Below are 12,946 nucleotides of genomic sequence, written 5' to 3' on the forward strand. Positions count from 1 at the left end.
ATTTTAGTGTTAATGGGTCAAGTGAAATAATGTTGAACATTTTGAGTTTGAGTTCAACCCATAGTGTAACCCGGTTTGACATTAATGAGAGGTTTAGTAGGCACTTAATAGAAGTTAGTAGGGTAGAAGTTATATGAATGTAAAGAGTTGAAACCAGTAACCTATGCTCATGTCCTCATAATTGTCATTTAGGTTCAAGGTCAACTTGAAAGCATGAGCTCATCGTGGGTATCAATAGGCTGAGGAGAATGCCAAGCACCCACACATCGACCATGGCATCTACCGGTCGTGTGTATTATTGCAGTCCGATTTTAATTTTGTGCATACACCAACAAACACATCAGCTAATTCAGTTTCAGCGGCACCCAAAATCAACCATGAGATAACACATTTCAATCTTATAACCTACCTACCGCAAAACACCATCTGACCATAAGCTTCCAAAAGTAAAAATCCCAACATTTTTGCTATTTTAGATCAGCTTAGTTTTGAAGACAATCCACCGAATACAGACCGGGAATGAGATGAGTGGCAGGCAATAGGCCAGGTCTAAGCTGTCAGCAGATGGCTAACTAACCCATGCACCAATCCTAGTCTTCACTACTAGGAAAACAAGCTTAAACCCAATTAACATTGCCGCAACCTGATATCTCGGAACCATTGTTGGATCCGTATGGACCAATGAACTTGGCTGGGTTCAGTCATTTAAGCTAACAAAATATAATCACAGGCAGAGGCAGGGCAATATAACGGTACTTAACTAAAACTGCATTGCAGCCTTAACAATAATGAACACTAATTTACGAGGACCAACATTCATTTAAGAAAGCACGCGAACAGACCAAACATAGATTTGAAACATGAACATGCACCATCGTGCTCTCATTTTATACCAAATTGTGCCAACATTCTAGTTGATGATGAGGGAGCGATGACATGATGGACACACTAATGACATACATAGGGAGCTTGATTGACCACGGCCTGCCCCAAAGAACACAGGCCCCCAGACGAGGTCAGACCGAAGTAACCAACCCAAGTACCCAAAAGAGGTCACCCTGGGGATGTTCATCCATGCAATTATGGGCATCCAAAAACACCATGGTTGAACACATCTTAATCTCCTATATCTTTCTTTTTTTTGCTCTTTTTCCAGAACCGTCGATGCTACAGATGCCAAAATAAACAGCTGAAAATATAGTTCAGGCATAGTATTGAATGCCGTTCATGGCATCAGGGTGACCTCTAACTCTAACAGGTTGCCATCAGAGGTCACTCCGACCTGGTATGCATAAAAGGGTGTATGACACGGACACCCAATGAGACGTCAAGTCTTTGACAGGAAACAAAATCACGCCAGGACAGTGCAGCGGGAAAACAACCCCCAACCAGCACCGTTTCTTATCACGTGGTTCTCGTAGACGATGCACCATAGAACAAAAAATCATGTATCGCGATATTTAGGGAGTTTATTGGATTCATATTAAGAGCAACCAACAGTCTACTTCATGCTCTGATATCAAAATTTCATTGTCTAACAAAACTAGGATGGAGAAACATGCTACACAACAGTATTTGTCTTAATTCGAGAAAGAAATTATCTTAGATGGAAACTTCAAGTGTCCTAGTCATCAGCGAGGGAGTTCAGAAAAAGGGCAAACAAAAGCAGAAGAAAAAAGAGGGCAAAAATCAAATATCTTGGCACTTCGGACCTTTTCATCATTATTCATCATCCTCTGCAGCAGCCGAATTGAGGGCATTCAACCTTTCTATCAGCTTCGCTTTCCTCTCCTCATATGTCAGCTTTTTCAGGTTGAACCTGCACAAAGAGAATAATAAGTATAAAAGTATAAAATATGTGAACATGTTTCTTTCTGCCATTCCGTCCACAAGCAACAATTAGCCTCTGTTTGGGAGCTGGAGATAGGAGGCGAGATGGGGATTTAATAAATGCTCCTTACTATACCTATCCTGAGAGGTGTTTGGAAGCCAAGTTTTGAAAGCTGAGAATGGTGATAGGAATGAAGTGGAGATGGTCTCTTTTCAACATCCTCGCAAGGATGTAGTTAACTCCACTCATCACCCATTGTGTTCTCCACTCCCATCACCCTTTTCATCTCGTCTACAATACTGACTCCCAAACAGAGCCATTGTGAGAGAGAGTACGTGTGAGTGTTATATATGTGTGTGTGTGTGTGTGTGTGTGGAATTGGGGCTGTCCAACCAATGAAAGATCCAAAATTTACAACCCGGTCATAATGGATGGCATTCATTATTTAATGACCGAGTTAGATGTGAGAAAAAAACTATGATTATGAAGGGACCTAACGAGGGCAGAACCAGCACATTACTCGTGTGTGTGTGTGTGTGTGTGTGTGTGTGTGTGTGTGTGTGTGTGTAGAGAGAGAGCTGGGATAATGGCTCTAAGCAGCTAGGAGAAAAAAAAACAAGGAATATACAAAAAGTAACCAGCATACCTCTTATGTGTCTTAGGTGGCTGCTTCTCAGATTTTGCAAAGGATGGATCAGCACGGATGGCAGCATGCACCTTCTTATACATTCCCTCGATGTCATCAGGTTCTATTCCTCTCTTAATATACTCGCTAAAATGTGATTGATACTTTTCAGGTTCATCGTCCATCAAAGTCTGCAAGCCAATCATGTTCCTCAATTAAAAGGTTATCAGAAAGAGGAATTCAGAATGCTCATACCATACCTTCATATAAGCATCCACATGGCCACCAAAGATGTATTTACGGTGGACATCAGCATCAAGACGCTTCTCCTCCTTGCTGAATCCAGCAAACCTCTTGTCACTGTGAGGAATGTCAAGTCCACCATCAAGTGCACCCTACAAATTCAAAACAGATGTTCTTCAGTAAATCTATTTTATAACCGGAACAGAAAACATGAATTATGACATCCAGCATCTATGACATGAAGCACCTAATGATAGAACAAGTGCCATATTAAAAGATATATTGCATAGGAAGGCCTGTGTAATGGACAGGTAGGGAGTCTGGCCAGCTCCTGATCAAAATTTATACCACTGATTCAAACTCCAAGCAAAAATGACTAAGTTGGCAATCTAGTAACTAGTTTAGCCGGTTACCGATTCAACATTGTATGTGTAGCCAATCCAACTCACAAAGCTCACAGGAAAAATAACGTAACAATGTGCAGGTGGTGCCCACATTATTTCTGGATCTTTTGACCCAACGAGACAATCAGATAAGGTTCCAAGCTTCATCCTTGGCTCCAAAATTTTCTTTTGTTCCCCTTTGTAAAGAGGCATCATTTTGTATCAACAACCAAGATTTCACAAACACGAACAAAATAAAGCCCAAAAGGTAGTTTTAGCAGCTTTTCAAATAACTGACTTTGATAGAGCATGTTGGCTAGAGTGAAAAGCACAACATAACTGAACACCATTACTTCATAACACAACAGAAACAACAAAATCTTGTCAAGTGCACTATGCTGATCAACGAATCAGCTAATTACAGTCCAAATGAGTTGAGTGACAGTCTCCCCCCATAGGCCATGAAATGGTGAATATTACCAATCACTATAAGAAAGTCAACGTTCTGTTCTTCCTCGAGATCAATTGGAATTAAAAGCAAAGGAAATGTTTTTATTGCATGGGAGTGGTTGTCAACTTCTCATGCACCACAAAGGAACGCCAAAGAAGAATCCTTCATTAAAAGAAACCACAACTAGATTCACAGTCTCACTTCGACAGAATAAGGAAGGAGTCCATGGCAGTCAACATTTCCATTGCAAAATGAACAAATGTAAGAATGGTGACACACTATGATGTTAACAAGATTATACGTTGCATTTGAAGTTGATTAAATAATAACGTGACAAAAATTTGTTCAACTCTCAATAAAAAGGTGTTTAGTGAATTTTCTTATGAAACAATTTTTTATTACAAATTCTGAAAATTTTTATTTTTCATTTCATGATTCAGTTAGTTCCAAAAACAATTTTCCATAGGAGTTTCTTCCAAATGCATGACAGAGATATATCTATCAGTCACAGAAATGGTGTTCTCTCTCAGCAGGTTCAACAGACATACAGACATACAGAGAGAGAGAGAGAGAGCATGCCTTAAGAGCACCAAACACACGGTTGCCTGTAGTGGTTCTTACAAGACCAACATCCAACAGAGCACGGAAAGGCCTTCTGCTCTCAGCAGGTTCAACAGAGAAGTCCTCCCCAGTGGCCTGGTACCAACAAGCAATCACTGGTTAAGTACAAAAGCTGCAAACTATTTAGAACAGTTATATATCATGTTCTAATAGAAATCCAGCAGAAGCTTTATGATGAAGACCTTAAAGGTCACAAAAATACATCAATCAATACAAACCCACAGACACAGCATGATTAAATGGTTCCACTTGAATACAATGTATATGTGCATAAATTACCAGAGAACATACCTCTACATTACCCTGGTATTCCTCATCCATCTCAAGCATTTTCAGGACTCTACGAGCCAACAAAAGCCCAGTGCAGTAGGCTAACACAACAAGCAATAAAGATTGTTAAAATTGTTGGCCCTACATCCACAATCAACTATAAGTGTATGTGTTACATGTGAAGAGAGAGAGAGAGAGAGATTGCACACCAGCAGCGTAATTGGTCAAGCCTACTTCCAGTCCATATCGTGGCAGCTCATGTGAATATGCTGATGCTAGCACCAAATCTCCCGCAATGCTAGCAGAAATAATTTGTGCTATAACATCCTTGTTAGTCTGATTGAGAAACACAGTTAAGTATCAAAACTGAAGACAGCCACAAAAGATAAACAGCATCATAGAACAGTAAGATCCATCAAATCTGGAAAATAAGACATCATATTTTAATAAATAAACAAAAATAGCATCCACAAGTACTAATGGCTCCTACAAATAAACCAGCAGTCAATTTTAAATTTATTACAGCAATGGACATATACACAATGTCAACCCAAAAAATAGGTGAATCATAGGATACAAATCGAACAACAAATCGATATTTGGGTGTGTTGTACTTGTTCTTGTCTTGGTTAATAAGTCGAATCCGTGCTCGATAATCTGTCTTCCCCTCTGTTAAAAAAATTGACATAAAAGAAAACACAACATAATTACAGAAAATGTCAAACACAATTATACACAAAGTCTCTCTTCAAAAAATATTGTATGAGAAAAAGGAAATTACATACGTCTCCTTCTCTTGAACTTCACTTGAAACCGCTTGAAATAGGCTTTTGACTTCTGAGCTTTAACAAAGACCTGAAATTACAAACTAAATAAACAAGCCAATTGCAAACAAAAGAAATGCACAAGAAAAAAAACTAAAATTTTATATGACCATAAAGTAATAAGAAACCAATTAATAGAGAAGCGCTAATGAGAAAATGGCTTTCACATGCCATCCAAAAAGAAAACTCCCAAAGAGAAAAACAGCCTAGCCACTACAAAGCTTTTGGTAAGCTTATGTAGCTCAAATTAATTCCCCTTCTTTGTCCTTCAGTGCTAAAAATATTGTTAAAATCAAGTAATGTTTGTGGTCACGACTCACAAGCATCTAAAACAGAGAAAAAAGAACTCCATTAACTCTATCAATACTCAGACAACATATTAAAAAGTCGTTACTTTAATGGTCCCTTACAGTGCCCAGTTGAAGCTATATATATATATATATATATATATATATATATATATATATATATATATATATATATATATATATATATATATATATATATATATATATATATGACGGGACTCAAGGAAGGATGGCTAACTATTTCAATTAGATCCAAAAAGAAGGTGAACCTCTGTGCAACCAAACCCTAGTTCTTTGTTGGTTATTGAAGGTTGCAGCATAAGAAGGCCGAGATATTGCTTCGAAACAATCACCAATCATCCTCTTCTATGTTATACAAAATATAAGCAAAGAAAACACTGACACTTCTCTTAAAAATCAAGGAACCACAAAGATGCACATTGAAAACAAATCATAAATCCCGCCCATAGAAGCAACTAGAGGCAGAGAATAGCCACCAAAAACGAGAGTTGAGAAACATTTTCATCACAGTCACCGCGGAGGAAGAGAGAAACGATGAAGGAGACGAGATCAGACGAACATAGTGGAGATTAGGGTTACCATTTCTATATGCAACAGATCGGGATGGGGGCAAGCTCTCCTTAGCTCCCCGTCGCTCTTCCGCCGGAGATACTCCCAAAGCCCCATTCTACTCTCTCATCCCCTCCTTATATATGCAATTGCAAACCCTAGGAGGGCATTTTCGTCATTTCGTCTGAGCTTGAGTTTTAAACCCTAAATCCTTACCGGGTCCGATATGCTGGCTGGTCTGCAAACTGAACACATTCCGCAAGACGGCTTAAGTAGGTGGTTTAGGTTCAAATCTCATGGGCATTACTCCTTTCACAAGTGTGTGTGGCGACTCCCTGAAGGCAAGACAGCGAGTGCAAGTACGACAAGTTAGGTCTCTGAGAGCGGTTTATCTGTGTAAATATCAAAAAAGCCTCGAACCAAAAGCCACTAAACCTAATGTGGTGGATTTGAACACGGATCTAAATTTTTATATGGTAATTCATATATGTGATTAAAAATGATGGCTGATAACATGTGTTTTACAACCTCGAAAAGCATGAATGGATGAGATCGACTGAAAATGCCGAACCAACTCAAGTCCAAATTAAAGAATAATATATATATATATATATATATATATATATATATATATATATATATATATATATATATATATATATATATATATATATCGCATTTTATTTTGAGATCCAAGTCTAAAATCAGTCAGTCAGATTCCAATCACAGGTCCAAGTGAGTCCAATCCATTCATCTCCTTAGGGCATTTGTGAAACTTGCAGGTATGGATGAAATGGAACCCCCTGTGGGTTTGGTGTAGTGAAGTGAAGCTTAAGCCGTCAGACGAGTGGTCGAGGGTTGATTCAATTATTGTGAGCAATCACTTCCTTGCGCAAGCGATGTCCAGCATAGGCCCCTGAGAGTAAAGAGTCCTAACCTCAAAAGTTTAAAGTTTCTGAGCCGATGGCCCCAAGTGTATAGCAGGCTGAGCCAGCGAGACCACATCTTCGAGCCTAGACGTGGTTTCTTTGTATGGAAAAAAAAATACGGATGAAACAGATTATGGTTCAGGTATGGTCATCCTTATATATGGATCTAGATCTGATATTTAAAGCAGTGGATTTGGATCTGCATTTGTCTTGGATTTCAAGAGGCATAGTCTGATTAAGGTCCCTTTTTGCGCAAAAAAAAAAACTGGCCTTACAAAAATCATGGCTGCAAATAAAGACTTTCCATGTAAAAAAAATCATAAAACAGTGAACCGAAATTTCATAATAAAACCTTGATCTGAATATGAATTTGATAGGATGCAATCAAGGGCCTAATAACCGAACGGATTTCATGTTCGAGTCCAACTTCAAGAAATACATGTTAAGAGGCCCAACCGAGCCTGGTAGGTTTAACCCCAATAGACGTATGGAATCTCGTAAGTGTTTGTTAAAAACCCAAAATGGAGTCGGAAACCTTACAAACCCGTTTGTAGCAGACGAAATCAACTAGCTTGGTCTCGCTTGATTCTCTCCTAACTTGCTCCGAGTCTGAGTCTGAACCTTATGTCTCCAGTCCAATTTGACGTCCCAGCTAGATGCAAACCCAAAGGTAATCTGTATGCCTGTGACTTTGTCAGATTTGGGTTAATGATCTCTCAACAAAATACAACCCAACTTGTTTGATAAAAAAGTCCATGCTCCATCCCGTCTATTGCATGGCTGGACCCATAGTTACCAGTAAACAAAATAGATACACGAAGCCACACGTGAAGCAGAAGCGGGGAAGTGATTGTTAAAAAGTAGCATGAAGCATGAAGAGGGATACAGTTACGAAGCAATTATACAAGTGCATTAAAAAATAAAAAATATATATATATATAAAAAGTAACGAGAAGCGCATGTGGGAAGTAAATAAGGGATCGTGCGAACACAAAAATAAAACAGAAAATGATGTGTTTTTCCTAAAAACCCCCTAATTTGCCAAAACCTGTATGACCAAAACTGTAAATAGCCAACTACGTTACGATTTTTTTACCTTCGCATGTGAGAAACTCATGAAGTTCGTATGTGCTCCCCGAGTATCACGAAGCACGCAAAACATTATGTTATTTCTGCAGTCTTTTTCGTAAAATCGCAAATACCTTAGTAAAATTGCATATCATATACCAAAGTCCCCAAAAAACATGAGAACCTCTTTTCTCCTTTCTTTAACCATCACTTAAATGTATATTCAATCTTTTTTTTTGTGATCTTCACTAAACGTGCAAAAACAAGTTTTGTGAATCTTCTTACGCAAATTCCTTACTAAAATCGCATATATATGGTACCCATAGAATGTGATATTCTTATAAAATATGTAGATTTTTATGAGCATATTATAAAAGCAAAGTTAAAGTTTTGCAGAATCTAGGATTTGTGTGGTCTTCAACCAGTGAGAACTTATGATCATTTTTCCAAGGCCAAACATCAGCGATAAGGAGATCGGCAGTGCTTCATCTACGGAAAATCATTGATGATGAGTTTTTTCAGTATATATAGCATTGTAAATAAAATTTGCAACCCGTTCTCATCACAAAGAACGAAAATAATGATAACGTAAAATTGATAGTATATTGTATTTTCTCCCCCATCAACAAAGAGTCGACGTATCTCTCAGTCAACGTTCGATCATATGGTATGAGTAGGATAGAAAGTAGTGATATGCAACATTCTTGAGACCCAAGAGATGGAAGTACCTTTGCACATACTATGTTTTCTCTTTTATTAAAGAGGTAGTGAGAAGCAACATTTTTGTGAAAGAATAAAATGAATGCAATGTATAAGCAATTTCATTTTATAAAAGAATGCAATGAATATAATGTATTACTATTTTTTCATTTTGTAAAAGAATGACATGAATGCAATATATGAGCAACTTCATTTTATGAAATAATAGAATGAATGCATGAGCATATAATGTATGAGCAATTTCATTTTATGAAAGAATCAAATTATTGTAATATATGAGCAACTCTATTTTGTGAAAGAATGAAATGAATGCAATGTATGAGCAATTTCATTTTATGAAAAAATGCAATGTATTATTATTCATTCATTTTGTGAAAGAATGACATGAATGCAATGTATGAGCAACTTCATTTTATGAAATAATAGAATGAATGCATGAACATATAATGTATGAGCAATTTCATTTTGTGAAAGAATCAAATTATTGCAATATACGAGCAGATCCATTTTGTGAAAGAATAAAATGAATGCAATGTATAAGCGACTTCATTTTGTGAAAAAAAAATTGAATGAATGCAAACAAGTCTGTATATATTTTAAGGATGAGAAAGTCTGCATAAAATATATGCGAGGATGAAGAAGTCTGCATACATTTTCTGTGAAGATGAGAAAGTCTTCATAATGAAAACATCACGATGTGAAAATGCCTAATATTTGAGAGGATGAGGAAATACACATAAAATATATGTGGGCTTACTCATCCTCGTATGTATTTTATGCGAACTTACTTATACTCACATATATTTTATGTGGACTTACTTATCCTCGCATATATTTTATGTGGACTTCCTCATCATCGCAAATATTGATAATTTTTTCCTATATTTTATACAGACTTTGTAAGGTCTGCAAAAAAATTAACATGTTACAAACATTCACAGTCATGTTAATTGATGAAATAGAGAAAGGCTCAACATTAGAGGTTTCGTTCTTTTGCTTATTAATGATAGTCATGTTATTGTTTTTGTCCGCAGACAATCACTTCTCTTGAGCAAATGATTGAGTCAAAATCGCTTGCTCTGCAAGGGCTCATTCTCAACAATAAATAGCTCCACATCAGATGTTCGACTGGCATTAAGAAGCCAAAGTTTCACAGTCATGTTAATTGATGAAATAGAGAAGGGCTCAACATCATAGGTTTTGTTCTTTTGCTTCTTAATGATAGTTGTGTTACTGTTTTTGTCTGTAGACTGTCTCTTCTCTTAAGCAAATGATTGAGACAAAATTGCTTCCTTTACAAGGGCTCATTCTCAACAATGAATAGCTTCACATCAGAGGTTTGATTGGCATTAAGAAGCCAAATATCGAACCTTCGATGTAGAGCTGTCTTATTGGAAATGAGTCATTGGATAAACAATTACATGTCCTTGGAGTCAAATTTTAGGATTCACAGACTCAAAAGTCAAATTGTAGAAGAGGTGGTTTTGCCTCAATCATTTGTTTGAGAAAAGAAAGGGTTTGTGAACAAAAATAGTAAATTGACTCATATTAAGAAGCCAAAGAATGAACCATCTTTTTCAAAATCTTATTTGCCTCAGCCATGTCATCCTCTCCTTGCTCTTCCAAAATCTTCTTCACCATTTCTTTTTAAAGACAAAAACAAACTTTAAAATGTGAACCTTAAAGTGTCGCTATAAAAATCAAAATGTTATAATTAGTGTTGGTAAGAGGCGTTCACAAAATTATGGAGAGGTTCACATTTAAATCTTCAGTAAATTTGTGAATCTCTTGTGCACTATTTACGAAGTTTCGACATGTTTGAGTTAGTGAACTTCTTTCTATATATGCTAACTTTGTGAAAATATATGCAAAGTTAAACTGAACCACGTAACATTGCAAATAGTAGATGAAGTTCATGTATGTTTTATGCAAATACTAGACTAAATTCGCACATACCTCACATACTTCCTAATCCTCGCAAATATTGGTCATTATTTGCCTATATTTTATAGACTTCATCTTTCTCATAAGTTTATAGTTTAATTGTTTATGAAACATCCATAAATTTTGATAATTTATATAAATTTATATTTATATTACATTCATTCAAATTTGAATATGCTCATATATTGCATCCATTCAAAACTGAATTTGCTCATATATTGCATTCATTTAAAAAAATATGTGTATTCCATTCATTCAAAAAATAAACTTGCTCATACATTGCAATTTCATTCATTAAAAAAAATAAGCATGCTCATACATTGCATTCATTCCAAAAAAATGAACATGCTCATATATTTATTCAAAAAAAAATATACTTGCTCATACGTTGCATTTATTCCAAAAAAATGAATCTGCACATACATTGTATTCATTTCATTCATTCAAAAAAATGAATTTGCTCATACATTGCATTCATTCCATTAATTCAAAAAAATGAATTTGCTCATATAGTGCATTTATTTCATTAATTCAAAAAAATGAATTTGCTTGTACATTACATTCATTTAATTCATTAAAAAAATAAACATGACGAGTTTGGATAAACTTCGCATGTTTGGAGAAACTTTACATATTAAGAGGATATGTGTGCCAATTAGTTAGGTATTTGCAAAGTTTTGAGGTTTGGATTTAAAAGGATGTTTGCAAATATTATTATGTGACCTTTATAAGGTTTGCAAAAGAAAATGTGTGAAACTCCTTTTAAGTGAGAGTTTGGGATACCCAACGAGTAGAGCGATATATCGCACAAATTTCATGAGTTTTGCACATGCGAAGAGTAAAAATGTCCTAACAAAGTTGGTTATTTACAGTTTTGGTCATCGGGCAAATTTTAGCAAATTGTGAGGTTTTTAGGAAAATGCATCATTTTTACCATACAATATAGTCCTTTTCCAAAAATAAAACAATATAAAACCAACATACAAGCTTGTTATAAAAATGTATAATTTTTTAATATAAAAAATATAAAACGTAATGAAAAAGTAAAGAAGCAAGACAAAAACTTTAAAGAAGCGAAAGAGAATCAATTTGAGAAACGAAAAGGAAGCAAACTTCTCATTAAAAGGAGTATAATTTCTCATATTTTGGAAGTGATTTACTAAAATTTCCCCTCATTTCAGGGAAAAAAGAGTTTCCCTCTTCTAAAGTGAGCCTTTAAGGAAACAAGTTTCTCCATATAACAAGAAGCTTATGGCAACTACGATTGGACCAAAATGTAACTTACGAAACTGGTTCAATAGACTCACATCGATTGAATATGCAACTCATATTTCATCGATTAACAACTCTAAAACACTTTGGAGGAGATCAAAAATTGGAAAAAAAAAGCCATGGCAATAACACATGTTAGCCCCTCTTTTTTGGTGAAACTTTGTGAGGCCTGTTTAGAAACTAGCAATCAAAGGTAGCAAGGTAAGGAACTATGAAATCCGCAAATTATGTAAATATGGTACTTCTCACCTACTTTTTTGGGGGCACTCTCATAAATTCGGCCACTACTTTGCAAATCCATTTTCAAAACTGTTTGGATGAAATACTGATTTCACAATTTCCTCTCTACCTACCTATTTCCAAACAAACATTAGAAATTAATGTATCCAAATATTTATGCCAAGGGTGAAAGAAATAACATATGGAGAGCAGTCTAACTTATGAAAATGACCAAAAACATAGCACCTTAGTTGGATAGTGCTTATTGCGTAACCAACATCTGCCAAAGCATTACAAAAAGTAGATGAAAGAAGGAAAAAAGAAATTCAAAAGAATCAACATAAGATAAATAAATAACCAAGAGAAAGAGAAAGATTCTTCAAAGAAACAACTGATAGAGAAGCAAGAATAAATAGTAGAGAAACATATGCATCATGTACATATGCTTTTCCAAATCTATATACATGTTTAAATCACATATCAAATAGTGAGATAAATATAAATAAGCACTAGAGAGTCATGGTTCATGGCACTAGGCCATGGGCCATCTGATTAAAAGGCTTAAACAAGAGAACGATCATGTGGTACTTACCTTCAAATGGCTGCAATGAAAGGGGAAGAATGATGCAATGGGCAACCTCTCAAAACTAGGGTTTGTGCGGTTCGTG

General features: G+C 35.9%; 1 protein-coding gene across 1 annotated transcript; it reads right to left on the reverse strand.

The window, feature by feature from the left end:
* Positions 1–1,483: 1,483 nt before the first annotated feature.
* On the reverse strand, positions 1,484–6,286 carry LOC149829849 (large ribosomal subunit protein uL18-like). Its single transcript, XM_090016118.1, has 9 exons — positions 6,157–6,286; positions 5,210–5,279; positions 5,002–5,093; positions 4,634–4,760; positions 4,446–4,525; positions 4,113–4,229; positions 2,717–2,851; positions 2,478–2,647; positions 1,484–1,819 (listed from the first exon to the last, which is right to left on the reverse strand). Exons 1-9 carry the CDS (start codon positions 6,241–6,243, stop codon positions 1,723–1,725), a joined length of 975 nt encoding a protein of 324 aa, XP_089872244.1. The 5' UTR covers positions 6,244–6,286; the 3' UTR covers positions 1,484–1,722.
* Between the last annotated feature and the right edge of the window lie 6,660 nt (positions 6,287–12,946).

Source organism: Nuphar pumila, chromosome 8 (genome assembly GCF_984573655.1).
Source record: "Nuphar pumila chromosome 8, dmNupPumi1.hap1.1, whole genome shotgun sequence".
Taxonomy (NCBI): domain Eukaryota; kingdom Viridiplantae; phylum Streptophyta; class Magnoliopsida; order Nymphaeales; family Nymphaeaceae; genus Nuphar; species Nuphar pumila.